The following is a 26,913-nucleotide window of genomic DNA, read 5'->3' on the forward strand; positions in this document are numbered from 1 at the left end:
AATGTCACAATTCAAAGCAACAACACTCCCCCCGCTCTCCAATATGCCTGGCGGAATAGAATCTTCAAACCACCTCTTGCGAATCTCCCGACTAACCAGCTAAGAGCAAGCTGGATTCTTCGTTCCTTTACTCGGGCCGCTGAGCTGCTGCTCCGAGGAAGTGAACCCCATTCCTCCCAGACTTGGACGACGAGGTTGCTAAGGTGTGGGCTGCATTCCAATCAGCTCGTGCTAACACTGGCGGGTCAGAGATCTTCACAAAAAGTCGACGGAGCAAAAGGCCAAGGATACACACACATTTCGCCCGTCGAGGAATCCATTGCCACGCACCTCTGCCCCCTCCCCACCTGTTTTCGGATCACCAGTACTTCTTTCGGACAGTTCGATTCAATAAACCGGTTGAAGAAAACGGTTCACTGGACATAATGGCGTCATTGGCGATGATTGCCCTTGATTCGAGCCTTCGGTTTACCCGCACTCATAACACTAGCATAGAATCAGTTCAGAATCAATCACCAAAAGAATCAGTTCCGTTCAGACGCTCTGTGTGTCGGTCTGCGACACAGCTCCTCGTTTCTCGAATCGGACACGTCTGACAGAAACGGTTCTTGACTCGTGAACGGGTCATTATCTGTCTCGGCTTGGTGTTCATCTTCAGTTCTCTCTTCACAGTAGTTCAGTCAGTGTACTGTTTGAGTAAATGAATTACTCCGGGATATTGTTTTTTTTTTTTTTTTTTTACTCAGAGGGAGTGTCAGCCACATAAAAAAGTTAACAGCTTAAGTAATTTGTGTAATTTTTATTTGGCCAGGGTCTTCTATGACTATGTAATTTCTTAATTTAATTTGCAGATTTTTTTTTATAGACTGCCTATTCTTTTCTAAGTCATAGAAATATGTTGTTTTCTTCTCACTTTCTTCGATCCATCAAGCCCTGGATCGTTCAAAGTCTCCACTTGCTTTTTCTAAATAAATTTCATCAAACTGTTTTTGGAGGGAGTTCAACTCAGTCAGTTCTTCCTCCATAGCATTAATTTTACCACAGAGAATGTTAATCCTTTTCAGTATTTCTTACTGTTTTAGTTAACTTGTTTTTGACGTGCTTTTCCCCATTTCAATTGCCAACCTCTTTGTTTCAAGTTTAAACCATTCCCACTTCCCTTTATTTGAAATATCCATACCTTTTACTTTTATATTCCAAATTTGTAGGGTTATTCAATCTCCAATAGTCAAAAGTAGTGATGCACCGGTTGACCAGCCATAAATCGCAACTGGTTTATGGCTGGTCAACTGGTGCATCCCTATTTGTTTTTTTGTGTTTTTTTGTATTTTTCTGATTGGTTGTTTTTTCCGGAAGTGCGCCCATGTGCACAAGACTACATTTGTAATCATTTGCAAACATGTCTTTTGTGTGGAAGTATTTTGAAATCTGTGTGCAGAACCTAAAGATTGCAATCTGCAATGTCTGCAAAGGACAAGTTAATCGCAGACGAACAACAGCGAAGACATTCGCCACAGCAAACTTTATCAGACATTTAAAAGTTCATCACCTGAAAGAACAATTTGCAGCAATAATTATGTGTAATAATGCTGCAAACATGTGTAAAGCAATGCAGGATGCTCACCTCCCTAACCTGCCTTGTATGGCCCACACTCTTCAACTGGCCGTAAATGAAGGGTTGCTCTCAAATCGCAGTGTAATTGACATCTTAGCGACTGGAAGAAAACTAGTTGGCCATTTCTAGTTGGCACATTCACCGCTCGCATCCTCCCGACTTCAGAATGTGCAGGCACAGCTGGGCCAGCCAAAGAAAAGCTACAACAAGATGTCCCAACTCGATGGGACAGCACGTATTATATGCCGTCAAGTCTTATGGAGCAGAAGCATGCTTTGGGGGCATATGCTGCAGACTACAAATTACCTGCAAGGCTCAGCTCGTACCAATGGGGTCTAATCGAGAACATATTGACTCTTCTTGCACCATTTGAGGAGCTTACAAAAGAGATCAGCTCTTCCACTGCGACTGCATCAGATGTCATCCCTTCAATCATTGCACTGAAACGTCTCATAAATAAAGCGCTGAGACGGATCATTGCGTTAAAACCCTCAAATCCACTCTTTTAGAAGCGGATGAAAAAAGATTCAGCAATGTTGAAATGCAGCCCTTGTACTGTCAGGCTACACTAATAGATCTGAGGTAACGAAAACAATATGATAATAATAATAATAGGCCTAATAAAAATAATAATAGTAATAAGCTATGCTCTACATAATAACAGGCTATAATCTGTCATTTTTTGTTTGTTTAATAAAAAGGTACAAGGATACACTTGAATTAACAGTCGGTAACTTTTGACGCTCTAGCGGTTAATAAACAGAACTGCTTGCGTCTTGCGGAAGAACATCGTAGCCTGAGCTACTTCTCTCTGTTTATGTCTATGAAGAATCACAAAGGTACTGGGTTACTCCGCCGCGGTACCCCTGAAGCAATCTAAAATAGTCTGAATATAAACACTTATTATAGGTGCACCCTAGTGATTCAGGACAAGCTAAAAACACGGTTTGGAAAATGGATTCATGGTGTACTCGCTTATTATGTACATTTTTCTACATTTTGAACACAAACAAAGTTACGGACCGCAGCTCTGATTGGTTGTTTCTTAACGGGAGCGATGTATTTCTGCAAATGGCAATAGGACCACTGGGAGGAGCCAGAGGAGGTTGATTTTTTTCACAGATTATCTGTCTCATATTCTACTGTCAGGACATAATGACAGGTTTAACAAATATGTAAAAAACATATTTTTACAAAAGTTACCTATATGAGCAATTCTGTCCAAAGTATATTAGGGCTAAACCAAACCTCCAAATGTTTCAGTCAATAACTTGGGCTTTTTAACCATTAATGAGTCTTTTTTTCCCAGTCTATTCAACAGCCCATAATAACAGAAGAACAACAACTTGGAAAACGTGTGATTCGTTTTTCAATCAAGGTTATGGAACATATCATATATGCATCAATGATAAACCTTTTTCTGCTGTATCTCGCAGCTTCCAAAACCTTTTCCTTCAGGGATTTGTTTTCTGCCGCGAGTAACTCAACTTGTCTTTGTAGCTTCTCTATGTTTTCTTTATTTTCATCCGTGGCTCGTTTAATGGCGTCGGTGCGTTAATCAACGTTCTGCAGTTTGACTTCTAGGGCATCAAACTTTTTCAGAGCTTCTAGAACATTATTCATCCTCGCTTCAATGTTTTCCAGCTTACCATCTATACCGTCAAATCTTTTCATCACAGACTCAATAGCTAGCATAAAGCTATTTGCATTTTTCTACCCTGCCTTTGCGCCTCTCTTCCTCAACTTTTTTTGTTGTGGACTATAAACAGGAGTTTGATCGTCCTCGAGATTAGCAAAAGATTGCTCCATTTCTTGGATTTCGTTTAACCCCGTTTCACTCATATCACTCAGCGCAGTGATGTAGGCATAGTCAACTATGTTAGCTTCACCGTGTTTTTCCATCTTTCTGGTAGTTAGTAATTTTGGTGCAATTAATTCTTCAAAAAGTTCAAAAGTTTGTCAAAAACCAATAAAAATCACTTCTGTCACAATATGGTTTGATTGATTTTTCCTTTAAGTAAAGTTTGGACTTGAAAAACTATTTCTTTGGAGCCTGCTTGAGACTAAACCACTCACTCCGCCATCTTGATTTGTCTCCGTTCCAGTTAAAAAAAATGCCCCTCAGAAAGTCCCTGCTGGCGAAGTAGTACTTTTTCATTTATTAATGTTATTGTGTCATTAAATGCAATTTTAAAAGTATTTCAGGTGAGAATGTAATTGTTTAAAACTCAAATCTGTGGTTTATTTCTAAAGACAGGGCCTATTTAAAAATGTTTCTCCGATTTCGGAGACGGTCAGCTCCACGTGATCAACAGGAGCTCAGTGATCATGTATCCGCCTAGAGCAATCACCCTAGGCTAGACCTTCTGACAGTTCCCACTGGCTCTGACTCTGGCACTGGCTGTATATATACACATTTCCCTGAAATAAGTACATTTTCTCCGGCTTTTAATATGTTTAAATGAAAAACTAAAGGTGGCAGTGGTATTTGATATCCTATTTTGTTTTATTGTAAATATACAGAGAGGAAAATTACAGTAGCCAAAGTGAGCTGAATGATGTTATCAAGTACACTGCTGTTTGAAGAACTACAGAGGATGCAAGTCCAAAATTAGTGTACTTTGTATTGAGAAAAAGCGTGTTTGCATGTTTTCAGGGTCTTGGTAGCCTCCCCTTGATCCATGTCTTATTAAATAACTCCAGTACTGCTTTAAGAATACTATCATCTGCAGGTTTGATCATATTATAACATTTTATCTTTTCCTGAAGCTCATTGCTTAAATTTACATAATAGGCTTCTCAGTTCCCATATCTCAAAATCAGCATCTAATACTCCAGTCCCATCAGGTTTTCTATTATAGATGTTGCATTAAAATGTCTTGTCTTTTCCTTCTATAATTATCATCAAGATTTTCTTTACTATGTTCATTTTTAAAGGTCTTCCAGACTCATATTTCTACCTTTTTTTCTTTTTCTGTGACCGCTGTTACTCCTCCTGTTAATATCGGAATAGGGCTTGGGCGCCACGTTGCATTCTGGGAAGTGTTGATGGCCTCGCGAATGTAAACATTCAGCAAGTCGAACGAGAAGAAGCAGAGTTGGGAGAAAGAAAAAAAAAAAACGTTAAAAATCGCGAAAAGGTTGTGGGATTTATAGAATTTTTATAAATATGGATGCTAGGGACCGGTATGCGGACAAAATCCATCGGACCTGTCAGTCTTTGTCCTGTTGCTACTCCTTGCCCTTCTAGCGAAACAGAGTTTTAGTTTTTTACTTGAAAGCAACCTTAGCGTGATGTTGGCTTTTTTAAGATAAAAGCATGGTTGTTACGGGAGCATGAATTCACGCCAATCTGTAAGCAAAGTCACATTAGACAAGTTTTTGCTGTCAGCAGAGGGATAGCAACAGAAAGATGGATGTTGAAATTTTCCCGTATTTTGGATGATTAACCCGGGAAATTTCCCTTATTTCCGATGTTCAATGATGAGAGGGAGTACGTCTAAACTCTGTGCAGTAGTCCAAGTAGCAGTACCCACAGCATAGTCTTAAAGCTTGAGCTTGCACCACATCCAACTTCTTTAATGACGTTTTTGCTGCCGATCCATAAGCGATGCACCCGTAATCTAATACTGATCTTATCAATGCAATATACACATTTTTACTTGCAGGCCTACTTGCCCCCCATTCTGACCCTGTTAAGCATCTCATCACATTTAGTATCTTTTTACACTTGGTATTTACCCTTCTGATATGTTCATTCCATGTTAACTTGTCATCAAACCACATACCCAAAAACCTAAAAACTTTTACTTGCTCTATTTCTTGCCCATACATCTTTATCTGAGCTTCAACCCCTCTGTTTCTAGTGAAAAATACTGTCTTGGTTTTCCCAATTGCAAACTTAAATCCCCATGCAATTGACCATCTCTCCACCACATTAATTGCCTCTTGTATTTTACCTTTAATATGATTAATGTTCCACTGCTGCTTCCTCCCCCATCTTCAATATTGGATACTTCCATTCCCTTCGAATTCCTCACATACTCTTAGTCATGTTCCACACATCTCCAAGAGGTGTTGCTCTACCAATTTTGTTACAGAAAGTCTGCCAGCTTTGCTTTTTTTGCTTTTCGTATAATTTTCCTAACCTTTGCTTGTGTTTCTTTATATTTAATCAAATTATGAAAATTATGTGTTTTTCTTAATAATCTGAGTGCTTTATTCCTTTCTTTCACTATTTTCCCACACTCCTCTGTCCACCAGGGAACTGCCTTTCTTTTCATTTTCCCTTTGCTTTTAGATATCGATTCTTTAGCAACTTGTAGTATTGTTGTTCTAATATTTTTATCAATCTCCTCTATTTCCTCATTAAGATCTATTTTATCCATTTCTATCTCACACATATATTTATATCTTTCCCATTTTGCGCTACTAAATATCCATTTCCCCACTAATTCCCTTTGATCCTTATTTATTTCCAATAAAACACTACACCATACTGGAAAATGATCACTACCTACCAATGATTCTTCAGATAGATCCCACTCACATATTCCCGCTAAATTCCTAGAAACTAAAGTTAAATCTAATGCTGAGATATTCCCTGTATGTACATCTATTCTAGTCCCTCTCCCATCATTTAAACACACCATGTTTCTCTCTTCTAATAATTCTTCTACAACCACACCATTTACATCTGTTTTTACTCCTCCCCATAACGTACTATGTGCATTAAAGTCACCACATACCACCACCGTATTACCATCCAACCCTACTATTTGTGTTATCTGCCTCAACTCTAATTTCCTACATGGATTATAATAATTTATAATTACACAGTCTCCCTCATTTGTCCATATCACTACACTAACATATTCTTGTTCGTTCCCCCCTACACTCACTTCTCTGAATGAAATATCATTTCCAATAAATGTAGCACAGCCTCCCCCTACTCCATCCCCCCTATCACACCTTACAGAGGCATATCCATCTATCCTGAATTCTAAATTTGGTCTCAACCAAGTTTCCTGCACACAAATAATGTCTGGTTTATTGGGAAGATCATCAATTTACTTTTTAAATTCCTGTCCGTTGGCCATCAAGCTCCTAGCATTCCATTGTAGCAAGAGGACCATTATTAATACTATCCAGTCCCTACTTGCTCCTGGCTTGCTTGACTGTTTAGCTCATTCCTCACCTCCTCCCATGTCAACTCCCTGATATCTAGGTGATGAACTGCTGCTTTTACAATTATTTGTATTCTCTCCGTTTTAGATTTAACCTCCATAGTCGCATTTATCTCCCCTGCTATGAAAGTGACTAACTTCTTTAGATCAACCGTTACTATCTCTTCCTTATCTTGGTCTGGTACTTTTGTATTTTGTCTTTCCTCTCTGTTTCTTTCATCACTCTTACTAACCATTTTCACAGCTTCTGCATATGAGATCTTATTTTGAATTTTAGCTCGTTGTACTTCCATTTCCCTTTTCATCACCTCACATCCACCCTAAGCCACACTATGACTACCCCCACAATTACAACACTTTGGTTGCTCGTGATTACAATGACCATACTCATGATCATCTCCACATCTTGCACACCTTCTTCTGCCTTTACATGTTATCGCTGTATGTCCAAACCTTTGACAGTTATAACACCTCATTGGCTTTGGAACATACTCTCTTACACTATAACTCAAAAAACCTAGTGTTACATTCTTTGGGAGCACTTCCTCCTCAAACTCCAGAATCACAAGCTCACTGTCCTTCCTCACTCCCTCCCGAGTTATCTGCATCCTTCGGACACCTTTTAGATATCCTCCTTTAAGATTTGCTTTGATTTCCTCCATTGTAACCCCAACTGGTACCCCCCATATCACTCCCTTACTCCACATGTTTCCTTTTCCAATTTGACTTGTACTTATTACTTTAAACCTCCCAATTTCTTTAATCCTTCCAGCCCGCTCTCTATGTTCTTCATTTTTACAACCGATCATTAGATTACCATCTCTCAAAACCTTGGCTACTATAATATCCCCGATCTGGTTTCTCAATACAGTTGTTAATTTCACCGGACTTATTGACGAAATTCCCCTCTCCTCACCAAATCTCTAGTCCTTCCATACCATTATCGTTTATTACTTTCCCATAATCCTCATTACTCCTTGCCCTCTTTGTACTGATTCCAGCAAAAGTATTTCCTCTTTTGTCCCTCTTTTTTTTACCTTCTTGACTTATATCCATACCCCCCTCACTATCACCCATATCAGTCCACTCTGACCCATTCTCAACATAGTTGTGCCTACCCGCTGCCTTCTCCCTCTTCTCCATTTTTAGTTGACCTCTTTCCAAACTCCCACTTCCATACGCTCCTTTCTCCCAGGATCATCCCCAACCAGCGTTTCCTGTAGCAGGTCGCGCCAAATTTTGACGCTTTGTGTAAACGTCACCTTCCAATGTAAAATTTACCCACAGCAGATGTATATGAAGCAGTTAACAGCTGTTAAATCTCTGTGTCTGGATTACAGCTCCACAACACTCCTCCGTACGCTGATCCCCACCCAAGCCCTACAGGCAGTGAATGGTTACATACTGACAGGATAATGATGTAACGAGGAGGGAGGAGCTAATCAATTACTATAGAAACTAACAAGATGGGCAAAGGATCAAGGGAACACAGAAACAATGGGGAACAAGAACATTTCAAAATAAAACAAGGGAACATAGACTGGGATCCTGACACTAAGAAATAATCATTAAAGCCAGACATTTTTTTTTTGTACTAGTGACCTTTAATTTGGAGCAAGGTAAAAACTGGTGTAGTGACTTTTTTGTGTCAGACATGTGTCACTTTGTTCACATCTGATTGGTCCAATTTCAGCTGAACATTCAGTTGTGAAACAGCAATACAATTCATTGAATGCACTGTACTTCAGCCCTCACAGCCTCATTGTCATTCATGTCATAACTGAAATACTACCCTTAATAATACCACAACAAAAGTCTATAGCAGGGATCCTCAAATATGGACCTCAAGATCCACTTTCCTGCAGGGTTTGGCTCTAACCTTAAACAAACACACCTGAGCATTCTAATCAATGTCTTTGGGATCATTAGAAAATCACAGGCAGGTGGATTTGATCAGGGTTGGAGCCAAACTCTGCAGTGCATTGGACCTCCAGGGCAAGATTTTTAGGAAGGGGGGTCTGTAGCTTTCATTACATGATTTTGGCTTGGCATGAAGTCATGTGATTTTTTACACTGTTTATTTTTCTGGGTTACAGCCTAGCAGTTAGGGTATAAGGGTATATGAGTATAAAGTCTAAAAAAATGTTTTACTACTTCAGGGTGTTAATGTCACAACATTTCATAAAAAAAGAAAAACAAGATGTGACCACTTTCGGAAAGCAAAAAGCTTAAGAAAGTTAAATGACACCAATCAATGTAACCAGCAAGTGGAAGAAAAAAAGAACAGTCCAGAATGTGTGACGAGTACCTGTGGAAGAAAAGCAGTGTTAATAATAGTACACACAGAAACAACACTCAGTGTTTTCAATGCTGAATCTCTGTCTACAGATACACTCCTAAAGTTACAGGTTTGAAAAGGGGGGTTTGATGACATTAAAAAAACTACTCTTGGTTCCCCAAAAGTTCTTTAAATAAACTGAATTGTTTTTGTGAAGAACGTTTAAAAAAAAGAAATTTTTCCAGTAAGAACCTTTAATAGAATGTTAAGATTCCATGGATGTTGAAGGTTCTTTGTGGAACCATAGATGATAAAATCATTTTAAGAGTGTATGAAAGAGTGACTTTGGTTTTACACCCAAAAATCAAACACTATGTGTAAAATAAGTAGCACCCAAACCAACATCCAGGGGGAACAAAAAGTTCAGATATGTCTCAATTGTGCACTCATTAATTGAGAGCACAACAACTTCGCTCAAAGAATATAAAATTCAATACAAAATTAACATTTATGAAATCTTATTGAAATATAAACAAAATAATCATTACTGCAATGATTATTAGCATTTTATATGAATCAACAGCCAAATGATGCACACTGTCAATTTTTTTTTCCACTTATAACCCACCTGTAGATTTTAGGATGAACACTTTGCTGTCTCTTCCCAGGGAGTTTGTGGCGGTGCACGTGTATTTTCCTGGACTGAGTGCTGAGGACTTGATCACTGAGGAGCTGATCTTCTCTTTCAGATGATCTGATGACCATGTGTATACAGGAGCCGGGTTTGCCTTCACTGTACAATCTAGCATGACCTTATCATATTTAATGATGGTCTCTGTTGAACTGGAGTGTTGTGGTTTATCTGAGGAGGACAGAGATACATTTCTCAGCACAACGGCATCACGATGAGCAGCTGTTAATAACAGATCACAAAAAATAAAACTGAAAACTTTTTATCTGTATTCATTGAATTAATATCTAATATATGATCAAATAGTTTCAATTAATATGCAAATGTCTGTGTGTAATGAAATAGGACAGTTGTACACCCTTCACATAGAAAATATAAACTGAATTATATGGCTAGCTTAGCAATAATAAACTTACAGTATACTTCGACATTAAGAGGTTTTGATGAATTTTTAAGGGGAGGTTGAGGTCCTTCTGCTCCCAGATCCAGCTCTGCTTCACACCAGTATTGAGCTCCATCATCATCTCTGTCTGGACGGATCAGGAGTGTGACAGTTTTATTCACTGGGGTCTTGTCAGTGTCACTGAAGGTGGTTTGATGCAGCAGAGTCTGTCCTTTGTACCATTTGACAGTGAGATACTGAACAGGAGCCACATCATGAACGTCACACTGGAGCTCATACTGCTGTCCCCCTTTCATTGGTCCTCTGTGATTCACAGTGCTGATGGACACACTGTCTGGAGTCTCTGTGGAGGAAGATTTACACACTCTGAAATCTGCTGTGATGAATGTACAATTATTAGATATTTCTGAGAATGAACAGGAAAAATATCAGTAACAGAGAAACTCACTGTAAACGGTGACTGGGAGCTCTATTAGACACTGTTTACTATCATTTGTATTTATGTAGCAGAATGGCTTTATGTCCCAATCTATCAGTTCTGACACTCTCCATGTGATCAGATTCTGGTTTATGATCTTGGGCACTATTCCCTCATTGGCTTCCCATCCCATCCCTTTATGTAGGACTGAAGTGTTACAGTTAACTTCAACAGAACCGCCGTATCTCACAACAACTCTCTGTGGGTTGAGCTGAAGAGGACATTCAGCTTCTGCACCTGTTAAACATATTTAGAAGGATTTTAATTAAAAAAGCCCACAAATCTCACAGCTTTTCAAACATTTAATATTTTCTAAAATGTTAATAAAATCATAAAGTATCTTTTTCACTACACAATTTTATAATCTATATACTATTAATTCACAGTATCTGCGTTTTATAATGCTATTATCATCAATCTTTTCAAAATATCTGTCGTTTAATCAATTAAAATGGTTTAATCAATGGAACATTTGGTGCTTCAATACATTTATAGTTATCAGTTCTAGAGTTTTGTATTTTATAGAATTGGGCCAAGAACATTTATTTAATAGCCTGATAAAAAACAAAAGTTGGCACACCATAGACTCTAAAATTGCAAAACTATTATTATTGCACTTTACACAAGGTAATGTTTCGAGCTAACAGGCTCTTTGTCAGATGATAAAAAACTATTGCAATCATGCCTTTAAGTGATTAATCAAGAATCACATGAACTTAGAGGAAAAAAAAAAAAAAAGGAATCTTGAAATGAAAAATAGAAAATATTGTCAACAAAATTCGAAATCATGCGAAATCATGCCAAAAAAATGCAAATAAGATAAAAAATAAAAATCTTTAAAAAACAAAGACAAATATTGAAATATTTATTTAGTCCTCTAGGGGCTTCAGTGAATTCACTCATATCAATCAAAATAAATTATTACTCTCACTCTCCACGCAGTGGATATTGGACTAATTTTGTTCAGCACCTACAGCAGTCCAGGCCCTCTCCCAATTACAATTTGATTTTAATATGCTTAAAAAAAAAAAAAAACATTTATGATCTGAAACTTGTTCTAAATGCTGAAAAAACAAAAGTAATGCTTTTTCAAATTCAAAATCTAAATTAAATCTGCCTTCAATCATCACTTCTCAGGGAAAGAAGATCGAATGCGTTTCTAAATACAGATATCTCGGTATTTTAATAGATGAATCTCTTTCTTTTACTTCTCATATTCAGCAGCTGGCAAAAAGATTAAAACTTAAGCTAGGGTTTTATTTTAGAATCAAATCCTGTCTCTCATTCGAATCTAAAAAGAGGTTAGTTGCTGGTACTTTTATGTCTATTATTGACTATCGTGATGTTTTATATATGCATGCTTCGTCTCAAAGTTTACATGCACTGGATACTATATACCATGGAGCTTTGAGGTTCATCACTGGTCTTAAAGTCCTCACTCACCACTGTGAACTGTATGAACGTGTTGGATGGTCTTCTCTGTCAACACAGAAACTTCAACACTGGTATGTTTTTATATATAAGGCTATTTTAGGTCTTCTTCCATCCTACCTTCTGACCTACATCAGTGTAAAAAATACTGGGACTTACAATCTTCAGTCCCAGGATCTTGTTCTTCTGTCTGTACCAAATATTAGAACTGCGCTGAGGAAAAAGGCTTTTAACTTTGCTGCTCCCTTTGCATGGAACAAGTAACAGAAAAATTTGAAACTTAATAAGCTTGTCTCATTGGTTACTTTTAAGAGGATATTAACTGACTTGGAAGCAGCCACATCTGGCTGTAGTTGTTTTGCATGATATGCTAAGGATTTGTGGTTGTTGTATCTGCTATTTCATACATTTTGTAGGGTATTTTATTAAACTCATTAATTCTGTGACATTACCTAACTCTTCTGTTTTTTAGTTACCATGGATGTTGAATATGTATATATAAATGTTTACATTTTTTCTTGACCAACTTTCTCTTAAAGTTGCTAGTGTGTATGTTGGAATTGACTAAATTGGTACTGTCATAGAATTATTTTGTATGTGCATCTGATTTCTAAAATGGCCCTTAGTTTTGCATCATTTTAAAAAATATATATTTCAACATCAATTTGTACATCATACAGATTTTAACTTTTTTTTCCCTTTTTTTTTTTTTTACCCTGAAACATATTTTGCTGTGGAAACAGTATATTGATAATATGTTTTTTTTTATGGACTGGTACTGAATCTGTTGTTAGAATTGTATAGGCTGGTTAATGATCACTGCAGGACATGAAATTTACATCTGAATTTCACAGGATAAAATGATTTTTTCAGATGTCCTACATCAGGTCTTGAAACCAGCTTGCATTGAAAACCTATTGAGTGTAACACATTGTTACATGTTACATCTTATCATCCTGAGTCATTAAAATCCTCTTTACCTATCATTCGAGAGAGCAGCACAGAGGCAGAGACACACGTTTTGAACCACTGAGCATTATAACCAATCCTATACGATTCTGTTGAGCTTATGAATGCAAGGACCAATCAGAGGCACTCAGATGAGTCACCAATGAAACGCCGCTGTTTTGTCATGATGCGTGCTGGATGATTGAATTATTTTTCTAATTCTCTCATCAGAAACAACAAAGTCAAGATATACGAATGTAAGTAAGATATTAATTTTACAGAGTAAATAGCTTTAAATATTATTATGGAAGTTTTTTGAGAGTGCTTGAACTCGCTGGACCGAAGTTAATATTTTCTTTGATGATGTAAACGTTCTTTGCTCTCTTTTTGTGGGCCTACAATGAAAGTGTTATAAGCTAATTAGTAATTTACAATGTTTTTAAAAAATTTACATTAAATATAAAACCATATTAGTCGTATTAAAACAATTGTATGGTATGACACCCATATTTGGTTCTTAAGTACAAAAGACAAATTTTTATGCAAAGTTAATAGACACCATTAGTAATAGACACTTTTCTACTTTTTTTTTTAGCCAATTACATATCAACTAGCAATCTATAAAGGTGCAAAATGCATCTAATCACACAGATACATACACACATACATACACATATATAACCCTAAAGCCAGCTCTACCAGTCTGCCATTTCATTACATGAATAGCCTATGTCACACCATGAGTGTCAAAAAAAACAAAACAAATTTAAATAAAGTGAACTGTTATATTCAGTACTCTCTGGAAACAAAGACCATACAAGCAGAAATACTGGAATATTGTGAACAGGGAGTGACCCTATTCTTAAAAATGTTTAGAAAAAAACACTGCATGTGGTTTATAACAGACCATAACCTTCTGATTTGAGCAGATTTAACCTCTCCTTCATATTTCTTTTTAAAAATAAGGTTCCGTTTGGCCAGTTTGGATGTGGTTACCTTTAACAATGTGATTTTACCTATTAAACTTAAACTTTCAAATATTCTCATACTGCAAAAAAAAAAAAAAAAAAAAAAAAAAAATAATAATAATAATAATAATAATACAATAATAATAATAATAATAACAATAATAACTAGAAATAAGAGATTGGCCTACTATTTAATCTAAAATAGCTAATATGTTGCACTGCCCCTGCGGTATTTTGGATAAATGTGTGTTAAACTGGTACACTTTTAAAAAACCTCAATTCGGAACATCGTTGTGCGATCAGAAATCGATCATTTAAAAGTCTGGTGGCTCAGCAATTTCAAAGGTCCATGGCATGGAGGCGACATAATATTTTTGAGACTTTTTGGATTTACAGATAGCTCCTATGGGGGATTAAATTAAGATTTCGATATTCGTTGATTAATCTTGTAGCCCAAGTATAAAGACATGTTTGAAATACATTTTTATTGTCTGACGAAGAGCCTGTTAGATCGAAATTACCTTGTCTTAACAATTTTAAATTGTTTTGCATTTATAGAAGCCTGCCTATTGTATTATCACATGCAACAAAAACAAACATGTCAACTGAACAGAAATAATGTTGCACCCCAAACACTGGTCCTACGATTAATAATAAAGTTAAAATCATTTAATCTCCAAATAAAGTAATAGCTAACATTTAGGAACATTTCAGATAAACAGATCTTTGCACTTCAGGCGTTAAACAAATAAAACATACAAACCTGTGAGACTCACAAGCGGTGAAACTGCGAAGAGATAAACAATGAAATGTTGAAACATGTTCAGCGTTCTCAAGGAAAAGTAATTGATCAGAAAATATTGCAAATAATGCAGCGTTCCAGACAACACAAAAGCCGTGTTTTTCCAACCTTCTACCAGTGAAAGTGCACTGGAACGGCAATCAAACACGTGACTCCCCACCCTAAAACTCGTACTAGATCGATGTACTCCTATTCTGTGTTCGAAATGCCATACTCTCATACTCGTACTGTTTCTGCAGTATCCAGTCTGTATTCTGTACATAGTGTGCATTCTGTATGCATCAAATACTCGGATAACCTACTTTATTTACCAGAATCTGATAAATATAACTCAAGCACACTGAAATCAGTACAGAAGCTGTGTTCAGAATGGCATACTACCACATAACTCCTACTATATTGCTGTATGCTGCATGTATACTGTGAATAGTAAGTGAATGTTCTGTAGCCTATGCATGGAATTCCCGGATTACCCGCTACATTTGCTGAAATTTGATGTATGCATCTGATACATGTGATACTGTTTCACAGAACGCAGCGGACTTAATGTAATGTTTCATCTTCAAACGCATGAGTGAACTGGATGCGGGGAATGGTAATTATAAAACACTTTTATACATAGGCTACATGTTACTGTAAACTGTGTATCTAAAAACAATATCGTAAGTAGGACATAAATTGTACTTTAATCTCTACAGAACGTTTTCGATCAAGTCAAATGACGTCACCTTTATCTCTAAAGTGCTTTATACAGTGCAGATTAATTTAAAGATACTGTATAAAAAAATATCGAAAATATCGAAAATATATCTAATATATAAATAATTTGTTGGCAGAGACTATTTACAATAACTCCGCCCACCAAAACCTTGCTGCAATAAACAGCATTGCAAAAGATGCCCTTTTATCTGTAATATCAGTTGCGCAGCGGCTGCAAGACGTGTGATAAATCATTTTGACACGAGTTCGAGGCCGCCCTTTACCAAAACTTGGTTTTCCCAACACATATCATATAATATCAGAAAGGCATTTATTTTCAGTAAAAATAAAGGAAATATTTAAAAACTTGAAATAAAACGTCTCCTTAATAATGCGTAGTTATTAGGTGGTTAGCAGTATATGTGTAGGAAAGTTTATTTGTCCCAATAAAGTTGTATTCATTTAATAATATTTTTAAATATGATCATTTAAACACACTATGTTATTGCATACTGTTAAATATCTACCACCTAACTACTATTTACACAATTATTAGTTCTGTTCAGTATGTAAAGTCCATGAATAATGAAATTGTAAAAATAATAGTTAGTACATATATTTGTGATGTAACAAACTCAGCAAGCTGTGTTGAATTATTGTTTCGTCATGTGACAACACTTTAGCACACTACTCTGAAACATTTGTTGCTTATTGTATACTGCTTCACACACTATTCTTTAAAAAATAGTAGGCAGTATACACTGTGTACTGGGCAGTAAGTAGTAAGCAAGTATGACATTTTGCACACAGCCCCAGTTCCGTGCTCTCACATAGCCTTCAAAACAACAAAGGCAGCCCCTAGGGATGACGTGTTTATGTAAGTGGTACCCGGTGAGAAAAAGACTTTAGGACAGTTTGACAGCTTCTCTTGCCTTATGCGCCTTTTTTTCGCTCCTCTGTTTCCCTCAAATAAGCAATGAGTAAGTACCTTTGTGGGAAGTTGTGGCCTAATGATTAGAGAGTCAGGCTCCCAATCGAAAGGTTGGGAGTTAGAGTCCCGGGCCAGCAGGAATTGTGTGTGGGGGGAGTGCATGTACAGTTCTCTCTCCACCTTCAATACCATGACTTAGGTGCCCTTGAGCAAGGCATTGCACCCCCAACTGCTCCCCAGGCGCTGCAGCATAAATGGCTGCTCACTGTGTGTGTGTGTTCACTGCTCTGTGTGTGTGCGCACTTCGGATGGGTTAAATGCAGAGCACAAATTCTGAGTATGGGTCACCATACTTGGCTGAATGTGACGTCACTTTCACTTTGTCGATAAAAATGATTGTAAATGACCTCGTATGGTCCACCATGCTGGTTTTTATTGTTCTTTTGGTTCCCTCTCGAGAACGGTCTCTCAACATGGCATTAATACCTTGAAGACACCCTTCCTTCCTAAACCTTAAATATTATTGTACAACACCAGTGAAATTGCAACTCTCACTGGCCAATGCCAGCCAAGATGGTGAATGGGGGCGGGCCCCCGCCACTATATAATGCATTGTATTGGCGGCAAAACTCAGAATTTTCCTCTTTCACATATCCTACTGAAGACAGCTGTAGAGAATACGCAAGAAGGCGGATTTCCCTCTCAGAGTTCCAGCATGTGGAACATTTTTTAATTGTATTTGGGACCCATCTAGGCCCTGGACACCCACAAGTTCTGCATCCGTTGCCTGTGTCTCGCCCATTGTTACGATCCACTTTCCCAGTCTAGGGTTGGCAGTGGGAATAACAGAGTAACTAAACTTTATAAAGGAACGAATTAAAGAAAACGTGGAGGAATCACATCAGTCCTCTGCTCCAGAAAGTACAACCACCACAGAGTAAGAAAATAAGTAATTTATTTATAAAGGGAAGGAACAAATGTCTTCAGGAGAGGGCCTGGCCAAAACAACAAACAAAACAGCAGCAGGAGTACTAAATAATCTATACAAGTAAAAGAAAAGAAAATCAGCAACAAAAGCTTTCCTCAACTCCCTCACTAACCAAAAACAGGGATAAACATGAGTACAAAATAAAATGCCACCCTCTCCCTACAGCTTCCAATACTAATGATAAATCAAATAAAGTGAGTTACAATACCTCTTAATACCTTAACAGAAATAACAATAGAAAATAAATGTGCTACACTCTGTGGATTCAACACACCACTTGTGCACAGGAATACAATTCAGTTTCAGTTCAAAACACTTAAGAACTATTTGAACCTTACACCATCAACGGAGAAACACAATGCAGGTCTGGAGCAGGGGAGAAGTGAGCCTCTCCCAAGCAGTGTTCCCTCTGCTCTTTTGTAGCAGCACCGTCTGCAGCACACACTCGGATGACTACCACCTGTTTAAACATTTTGTTTACTTAAATGGGGAGTCATCTCATTTATCATCAGTAAAATATGGAGTGCCACAAGGATCCGTCCTAGGTCCCCTTCTATTTTCAATATACATGTTGCCCCTTGGTAATATTATTAGAAAATACGGAATTAGCTTCCACTGTTATGCTGATGATACTCAGCTATATATCTCAACGAGACCAGATGAAACTTCCCAATTATCTAAGCTAACAGAGTGTGTTAAAAATGTAAAAGATTGGATGACAAATAATTTTCTCCAATTAAATTCAGATAAGACAGTGATACTAATTATTGGACCAAAAAACACTACACAGAATCTTGTAGATTACAATCTGCAACTAGACGGATGTAATGTTACTTCCTCTACAGTCAGAAATCTGGGTGTTATATTAGACAGCAATTTGTCTTTTGAAAATCATATTTCCAATGTTACAAAAACTGCATTCTTCCATCTTAGAAAAATTGCCAAGCTACGAAACATGTTATCTGTTTCTGATGCAGAAAAGCTAGTTCATGCATTCATGACCTCTAGACTGGACTATTGTAATGCACTTCTAGGTGGTTGTCCTGCTTCGTCAATAAACAAGCTACAGGTAGTCCAAAATGCAGCAGCTAGAGTCCTTACGAGGTCAAGAAAATATGATCATATTACCCCAATTTTACAGTCTCTGCACTGGCTACCTATTAAGTTCCGTATCAGTTACAAATGATCATTACTTACCTATAAGGCCCTAAATGGTTTAGCTCCAGCGTACCTAACTAGTCTTCTACCACGTTACAACCCATCACGCACCCTAAGGTCACAAAACGCTGGACTTTTGGTCGTTCCTAGGATAGCGAAGTCCTCTAAAGGAGGTAGAGCTTTCTCACATTTGGCTCCCAAACTCTGGAATAGCCTTCCTGATAATGTTCGGGGTTCAAACACACTCTCTCTATTTAAATCTAGATTAAAAACACATCTCTTTCGCCAAGCATTCGAATAATGTATCTTTTAAATTGTGAGTGTAGTTGCATCTGATCAAAGGTGCTTTTTTATTCATTAGCTTGGGTTAAACTAATTTTACTTTGTTGGATCAGCAGCTATGCTAATGATGTCTGTATTTTGTTTCTATGTTTCGCCACGGGATTTACATCCCGTGGTAACTAGGATTTACACAAGCTCCAGTCTGGATCCAGAACACCTGAGAAGAGATGATGCTGACCCTCAGAGGACCTCAGATGATGCTAACCCTGAATCGACAAACAGAACTAACAATTATTGCTAAATGTGTGACTGAATCATATAATAACTTAATTAATAATATTGATAGTTCATCGTCTAGCTGACTACGTCTTGTACTATTATTATTATTATTTTTATTTTTTCTAAAATCCTGTCAAATGTGCACAAACTACTAGCTACTACTAAATATTGTAGAAACATAATTTTCTGTAAAGTTGCTTTGTAACAATTTGTTTTGTAAAAAGCGCTATACAAATAAACTTGAATTGAATTGAATTGAATTGAACCTGTGGGCAATTTGAACTGCCTATCAATTAGAGAGCGGTAGAGAGTGAGAGAACACACATAGGATACATAACCACACCCCAAAGGGTGGGGAAAACATACCTCAACAATTTAAAAAAACAACAACATACATCCTAGGGATGTAACACCCCCACCACCAAGAATACAAACCACAGTTTGTAGTAATCATATTCACAATACCATATACCGTATAGAGGATACAAATGTCAGAACAATTTCATACTCTGGAGAGAGCATCTGCCATAACATTTTCAGCACCCTTCTTATGACGGATGTCCAGATTATATCCTTGGACAGCGAGAGACCACCGTAGTAATCGCTGGTTGGAACCTGACATACTGGATAGGAACACCAAAGGGTTATGGTCAGTGTACACAACGATAGCATTGGAGTTACTCCCTACATATACATCAAAATGCTGGAGAGCAAGTAATAAGGCCAAAGCTTCCTTTTCGATTACACTATAGTTCTTTTGTTGTTAAAAAGGCCATTATAGCTTTAAGGATAATGAATCTTCTGATCATATCTCTCTCTCTCTCTTTTACCGAGACTGATTGACACACAGGCAGCCAATCAGCATTCGCTGATCCACGTGCAGGCAAATATCCCGCCCACAGCGCTTAGTGTGAAGTTGAGAGTGAGTCCATCGGAGCGCTGATGCAGACGCTAAACTTTAACATTGCATGTTAGATATATCTCCACTCATTTTACGGGTTGTGCGTCAATGTAAAAAAACCCACAGAAACCCTTATTGTTGTTGTGGTGACAAATAAACGGGTTATTCCCATATTATCCTTCTTTGACCACGTCTCTTACCGGACACCCTGTGGCGGGTTTCAAACCTAACCAGCAACTTACCACATGAGACTTTGCTAATAAAACAAAACTCATTTTTTTATGGTCCTTCGAGCCGGATGAGACTTGCTGCAGGCTTATAAGATGTCAACTCATGCAGATGATGAGCCAACTGGGCGTGTCAGAAGGAAGACTTCCCTTCCCAGCCGATATGGAGATTATGATCTTACCGGCTTCGTCTTACCAACGTTGCATTCAGAACCCGTGTCACCACACACTCAGATACCCTCCAACCTGTCAGACGAGGAGGGCGCGATGGCATTTAAGCTTCCTCAGATTCCAGATGATGAGTATCACAGCTCAGAAGAGTGGTCCGATAATGACCCAGGCAGGTCTGAGAACGCCTTGCTTAAGCAACGAAATCGCAATCTACGTTATGCAAATGAGAACATGCTTCACACTGTACAGGTGATGCAGATGGAAAGGGATGCATTGAAGCAGACAAATCAACAGTATGCTCAAGAGCTCTCGCAACTTAAGTGGCAGATGCAGCAGCTTCAGATTCAGGCCAGTCAACTACGACCTGTGGCTCAACCTCAACTTAGCAAACCCATTCCTGCACCGCGCCAAGGAAAAAACATGCAGTCTGCTGAGGGAAGTCTTAAGCCTGTGCCTGCACCACGTTCCAGAGGAGACCGCTTCTCAAGTCAGAAACAATCTTCAGCTTTGGCAGCAGTTCCTGGAGACAAAATTTACCCTCCCTATAACATGCCAAGTCCTCAGCCATTCAGTCAGGGGATCCCAGAGGAGGAAGAAAGCTACCACCAAGGACGTGGTTATTATCCTCCATACAACAAGGAGCAGGCAGACTCTACCCCTTATGATTCTGCCTGGCATCACCAAATGCCCTATAGCTCATCGAGACAAGTGCCTCAATTCGGACCAGAGTCCATGTACAAAGGCCCTACTCCCACCATACCAGACTTTGTACATCCAAACCCAAGAGAGTTTTCACGTTTGAAGATTGCCTTAGAGAACATACTCCCTGCTAATGACACAGAGAGGTTTAAGATTCTCACAGACCATCTCAAGCTAGAAGAGGCATTACTCATCGCTGATTCATACAGCCATTCACAAACCCCCTTCACAAAAACGATGGCTGCTCTGGACCTGCAGTACGGTCAGCCACACCAGCTTGCATTACAGCGAATAGCAGAACTTATGGATAGCCCAAACATCAACAGCGGTGACATAAAAGCTTTCAGACTGTTTGCACTCAAAGTTCGTTCACTGGTTGGTATGTTGGGGCAACTCGGAAGAAAGGGCACCTTTGAATTGCAGTGTGGATCCCATGTTTCCAGACTGCTGGAAAAATTACCACATGATCTCAAATCAAGTTTTCGCCGGTTTGCTCATCCACACCGTGTTCCAATTCCAACACTCTTGGACTTCTCTGAATGGTTGGAGTACGAAATTCAAGTACAGGAGGACACATCTAGATTTGTAACCAGCCAGCGTAGAGGGCCTACTGCACGAACCAGAGAGGTAATCAAAGAACACAAGCCTCTTAATAAAAACGCAAACATTCTGCTGAACACTGAGAAGACAACTCTTGAAACGCGTACCTCAGCTCCTACCATGAAAGCTGTTCCAAAACCCTACTGCCCCTATTGCGATCACACTAAGCACTCCTTGAATAACCGTTCAAATTTCAAGCAACTCACTACAGAGCAGAAGCGACAGTGGATCAGGGAGAATAACAGATGTTGGCGCTGCGGCAGGAGCCATCAAGCAACAGAATGCAGTCTGAAAATGCGCTGCAAGCAGTGTAATAATCGACATCTGCTAAGTCTTCATGACATTACAGTAAAAGGTGCTGAGAGCTCACAGACTGTGCCACCAAAAGCTGCTTCCACCTGCGACACCAATTCCTGTCTACTAAATACCATGAATGAGATTCTACTCATTCGAAAGCCTCCTGCCAGCCGAAAAGTCCTGCTCAAGATAAGTAAAGTAATACTCAGGAATGGAGAACACCAGATGACTGCCTACGCCATCCAGGATGATGGGTCAGAAAGAACCATTCTTTTACACAGTGCCGCTCAGAAGCTTAGCCTCAAAGGTAAACCGGAAGACTTACCGCTCCGCACAGTCAGGCAAGAGCTCCAAGTCCTCAGTGGGGCAGTGGTGTCATTCTCTATCTCTCCACTGTCACAGCCCAAGAAGGTGTTCCACATTAAGGGCCCTATCTTGCACCCAGCGCAATTGACTTTGTACACCGACGCATGTGTCATTCCTATTTTGCACCCGCGCAAAGCGCGCTTTTCCCTCCACAGAAGCACGTCGCTAAACTAGTGAATGAACTTGCGCTCCCTGGGCGGTTCAGCGCAAAAAAGGAGGCGTGTTCCGGCGCAAACGATCCCTGGTGCTATTTTGTTGTTCCATTAAACAATTGCGCCACTGACCAGAAAAAAACTAGTCTAAAGTCAGTGGCGCGTTGCGCGTTGTTCATTATGCTATTTTAAGGGCGCATGCTTGGCCATAATGTATAGCGTGCACAACGCGCATACACTTTGCTCATGTAATCTACACAGATGCAACAGTTATTTTTGCAAATCATAAATTGTTACACTAAAAAAATATTAACACATGAGATGACGGAAATCATTGTGGTGTGCCACGAAGATGTGAAAAAAATAGGCATAAAACTAGCTCACAAATTATTCAGGCTAATTATTCTCCCATCCCCATACAACACAACTTCTCTGTCTTTCACTGCTCTTACAAGAACATCAGTCTCCTCGGCTGTGAACCGCTCCTGGCGTGCGCCTGGTAAATACGCCATAATAATAGCAATCCATAATGGAACTTGCGCACCTGCTTTTAAAGGTAATGTTGGATGACGCTCTGATTGGTTTATTTCACGTTACGCCCAAACCACACCTATGAATAATGAAGCTACTTCAGACCAACCCATTTTAGATTTGCGCCGGGCGCAAGAGCCATTTATCCCGCCGGGAAAATAGCAACAGCGCCGAGACCCGCCCACAAACTTACTTGCGCTTCGCGCTTTGACACTTGCGTTTCAGATCGTTAAAATAGGGCCCTAAAGGTGCTTTTACGGCCCAGCAACTAAGCCTGGCTGAACATACCCATCCAGTAAAAGCTCTGAAGGAGAAATATCGACACCTGAGAGGTCTGCCGCTACGGCATTTAGAGACAGTCCATCCTGTGCTGCTCATCGGTTCCGACTACCCCCATCTCATTACTCCAGTGGAGCCAGTTCGTCTTGGACCACCAGGGGGGCCTGCTGCCATCAAGACACGCCTTGGCTGGACATTACAAGGGCCTGTGCCACCCCTCAAGTGTGACATGAATGAACAGCACTGTTTCTTCACCTCAGTTTCATCTTCTGAGAAAGATCTCTACAAGAACGTTGAAAGACTGTGGGAAATGGATGTGCTGCCTTGGCGCAGCGAAAACACCAGCACCAGATCCAAACAAGACCAGGAGGCTATAAAGCTCCTTGACACCAAGACAGTCAGAGTAGAGGTGGATGGGACCAAGAGATATGCCACTCCTCTTTTATGGGTAAAACCCATGCCGCAGCTCAAAGCACCCAAAGAGGCAGTGATTTCACAGCTGAGAGCTACTGAAAAGAGACTGGCTAAAAATCCAAACCAAGCAGCTGCATACACAGCAGAGCTTCATAAACTGGAACAAGCAGGTTATGTAGTTAAGCTGGATCAGCATGATGAAAAGGACTCTGCCCATTCATGGTACATCCCACACCATATGGTCCACCACAATGGGAAAAACAGAGTAATTTTTAATTGCTCCTTCCATTATCAGGGCCAAAATCTGAACGACCTGTTGCTCCCGGGACCAGTTCTGGGGCCTTCTTTACTCGCCGTTTTACTCAGATTCTGGGAACACTCCATTGCAGTCAGCAGTGACATACGTGGGATGTTCCACCAGGTCCGGTTGCTCCCAGAGGACAGACCATTGTTACGTTTTCTCTGGCGAGACCTCAAGGTACAAGAACAACCCAGAGTTTTTGAGTGGCAAGTCCTTCCTTTTGGGACCACCTGCAGTCCCTGTTGCGCAGTGTATGCCCTTCAAAGGCATGTCTCAGATCACAGTGAACCTGGAGAAGATGTCAGACATTCTGTCATGAAGTCCTTTTATGTCGACAACTGTCTTCAGAGCTTCACTTCGACAGAAGAAGCCAAAACCTTTGTCGACAGAATCTGGGCCCTATTGGCAGATGGTGGTTTTGAATTGAGACAGTGGTCTAGTAACCAGCCGTTAACTATAAGCCACCTGCCCACAGAGTTGAAATCAGCCAGTGCTGATCTCTGGATCTCTCACGGCAAAACAGACACACAAGAATCTGCCCTGGGACTGATTTGGAACCACCAAACAGACACCATTTCCTACAGATATCGTCCCACAGAAAATGCTGAGATCACTATGCGTAATATCTACAGAACATTGGCTAGTCAGTATGATCCCCTGGGTTACCTGATTCCATACACCACCAGGGCTAAGCTCATAGTCCAACGCTTGTGGGACAAAAAGAGGGACTCGGATGATCCAAACCTTCCCCCTGATCTATTACAAACTTGGACAGAGTGGGAAGCAGAGTTACCTTCTTTACCGTACATTGCCTTCCCAAGTTCTTATACCAGTCCAGCTAAAGACAAAGAAACAAGTCAGCGGGACATACACATCTTTTGTGATGCCTCTGAACGAGCATGTGGTTCAGTGGCCTATCTAAGGACGGAAGACCAGCAGGGAGATGTGGAAGTATCGTTTCTTACAGCAAGATCCAAAGTGGCACCAAAGAAGCAGCAGTCCATTCCCCGCCTAGAGCTCTGTGCTGCGTTAACTGGTGCTCAACTGGCCAAAGTTGTAAGCACTGAGTTAACCTTGCCTATTCATCACATCACCTTATGGACTGACTCAACCACCGTACTTACCTGGCTCAAATCTGAGTCTTGTAGATTCAAAGTCTTTGTCGGCACCTGGGTGGCAGAGATCCAAGATATCACGGATCAGCACTCATGGAGATTTGTGCCCTCTTCCAGTAACCCAGCTGATGACATCACACGGGGACAGACATTGAACGAGCTTGGTCCAGGTAGCCACTGGTACAAGGGACCATCATTCTTAAAACACCCTCAGAGTTTGTGGCCTGAAACACCATCTCCAATGAAGGAAGAGGGAGACGAGTTGCGCCAGACTAGGTTAAACACACTTACATGCTTTACTATCAGCACCTCAGTCACTAACCTTGATCAGTATAAAACATTCCAAGAGCTGATAGAGTCCACAGCTTCCCATGGGGCGGCCACTGGCAGCCTGACAGCCAGTGCCTACAAAGATGCTGAAGTCACTCTACTACAACAATCACAACAGGAGTCTTTCACTTCAGACATTGAACAGTTAAGAGCTGGTAAACCTCTCGCTCATAACAGTCGCTTAAAAGCATTAGCACCTGAAATTGACAGTGAGACCCAACTGATTCGAGTTGGAGGTCGCCTACGTCACAGTACCAACCTTGAGCGAGACACAGTACATCCCATCGTTCTTGACGCTAAGCATCCAATTACACAGCTCATCATACAAAGTTATGATGCGAAACTCCACCACCCAGGCAGGGTATGAGAGAGTGTTTGCTGAACTCCGACGCAAGTACTGGAATCTCCGCGGTAGGGAAGCTGTAAAGCGTTTTCAAAGAAGCTGTGTAGAGTGCCAAAAATGGAGAAAGAATCCAGATATCCCCAAAATGGCAGACCTACCTCCAGCCAGACTACGTTTATTCCGGCCTGCGTTCTACTCCACAGGTGTGGACTGTTTCGGTCCTTATGCTGTCAAGGTCGGTAGGAGGACTGAAAAGAAATGGGGTATCATTTTTAAGTGCCTAACCACTCGAGCAGTGTATATTGATGTCCTACCCAACCTTGATGCTGACTCTTTCCTCATGGCCCTCAGACGTTTCACTGCCAGACGTGGAACCCCCTTTGAACTCATTTCAGATCAAGGTACCAATTTTAAAGGAGGAGAAAGGGAACTCAGGGAAGCCTTTGCAGCTCTTGCCCCTGAACTTCAGGCACAGTTAGCCAGACAAAAGATTAAATTCCGTTTCAACCCCCCAAATGCTCCTCACTTTGGAGGTTGCTGGGAACGAGAAATTCGTTCTCTCAAGCAGGCATTGACAGCCACCATTGGAGCTCAGTCAGTAACCTTTGAAGTGCTACAAACAGTGTTAGTTGAAATTGAGGGAATTCTAAACCCAAAACCCTTGGGCTATACTTCATCTGATATTGCAGACCCAGACCCCATCACTCCAAACTCCCTTTTGATGGGGCGGCCAGATTCCTCACTACCTCCAGTGGTATACCCGGAGTCAGAAATCATAAGCAGGCGGCGGTGGCGTCACAGCCAAGTCCTCGCTGACCACTTCTGGAAGCACTTCTTGAAGTTTTACCTTCCTGGACTTCAGATTCGTCAGAAGTGGCAAAATGACACAACAGACAATCAAGTTGGAACACAGTGATGATCGTTGACCCACAGTTACCCAGAGGGCTTTGGCCAGTGGGACGAGTGTCAGAAATATTCCCTGGGGCTGATGGCAGAGTGAGGACAGTTAATATTGAGGTGGGCGGAAAGACATACACACGCCCAGTGGCA

The 26,913-nt window shown here is 40.0% G+C and overlaps 1 protein-coding gene across 44 annotated transcripts in view; it reads right to left on the reverse strand.

The window, feature by feature from the left end:
- LOC127953295 (intercellular adhesion molecule 1) overlaps positions 1–26,913 on the reverse strand; it is a 126,295-nt gene that overhangs the window by 80,349 nt on the left and 19,033 nt on the right. For 11 of the 44 annotated variants that reach the window (XM_052552374.1, XM_052552377.1, XM_052552351.1 and 8 more), the window contains exons 1-2: positions 14,762–14,971; positions 10,622–10,888 (exon numbers count right to left, since the gene is read on the reverse strand). In XM_052552374.1, the coding sequence (XP_052408334.1) occupies positions 10,622–10,888; positions 14,762–14,819 (325 nt within the window). In that variant the 5' untranslated portion in view covers positions 14,820–14,971. Of the gene's footprint in view, positions 1–8,382; positions 9,110–9,707; positions 9,942–10,186; positions 10,517–10,621; positions 10,889–14,761; positions 14,976–26,913 lie in introns of those variants that run through there. The other 33 variants (XM_052552385.1, XM_052552356.1, XM_052552382.1 and 30 more) reach the window with 13 other exon arrangements.

This window comes from Carassius gibelio, chromosome B3, assembly GCF_023724105.1.
Source record: "Carassius gibelio isolate Cgi1373 ecotype wild population from Czech Republic chromosome B3, carGib1.2-hapl.c, whole genome shotgun sequence".
In the NCBI taxonomy this organism is placed as follows: domain Eukaryota; kingdom Metazoa; phylum Chordata; class Actinopteri; order Cypriniformes; family Cyprinidae; genus Carassius; species Carassius gibelio.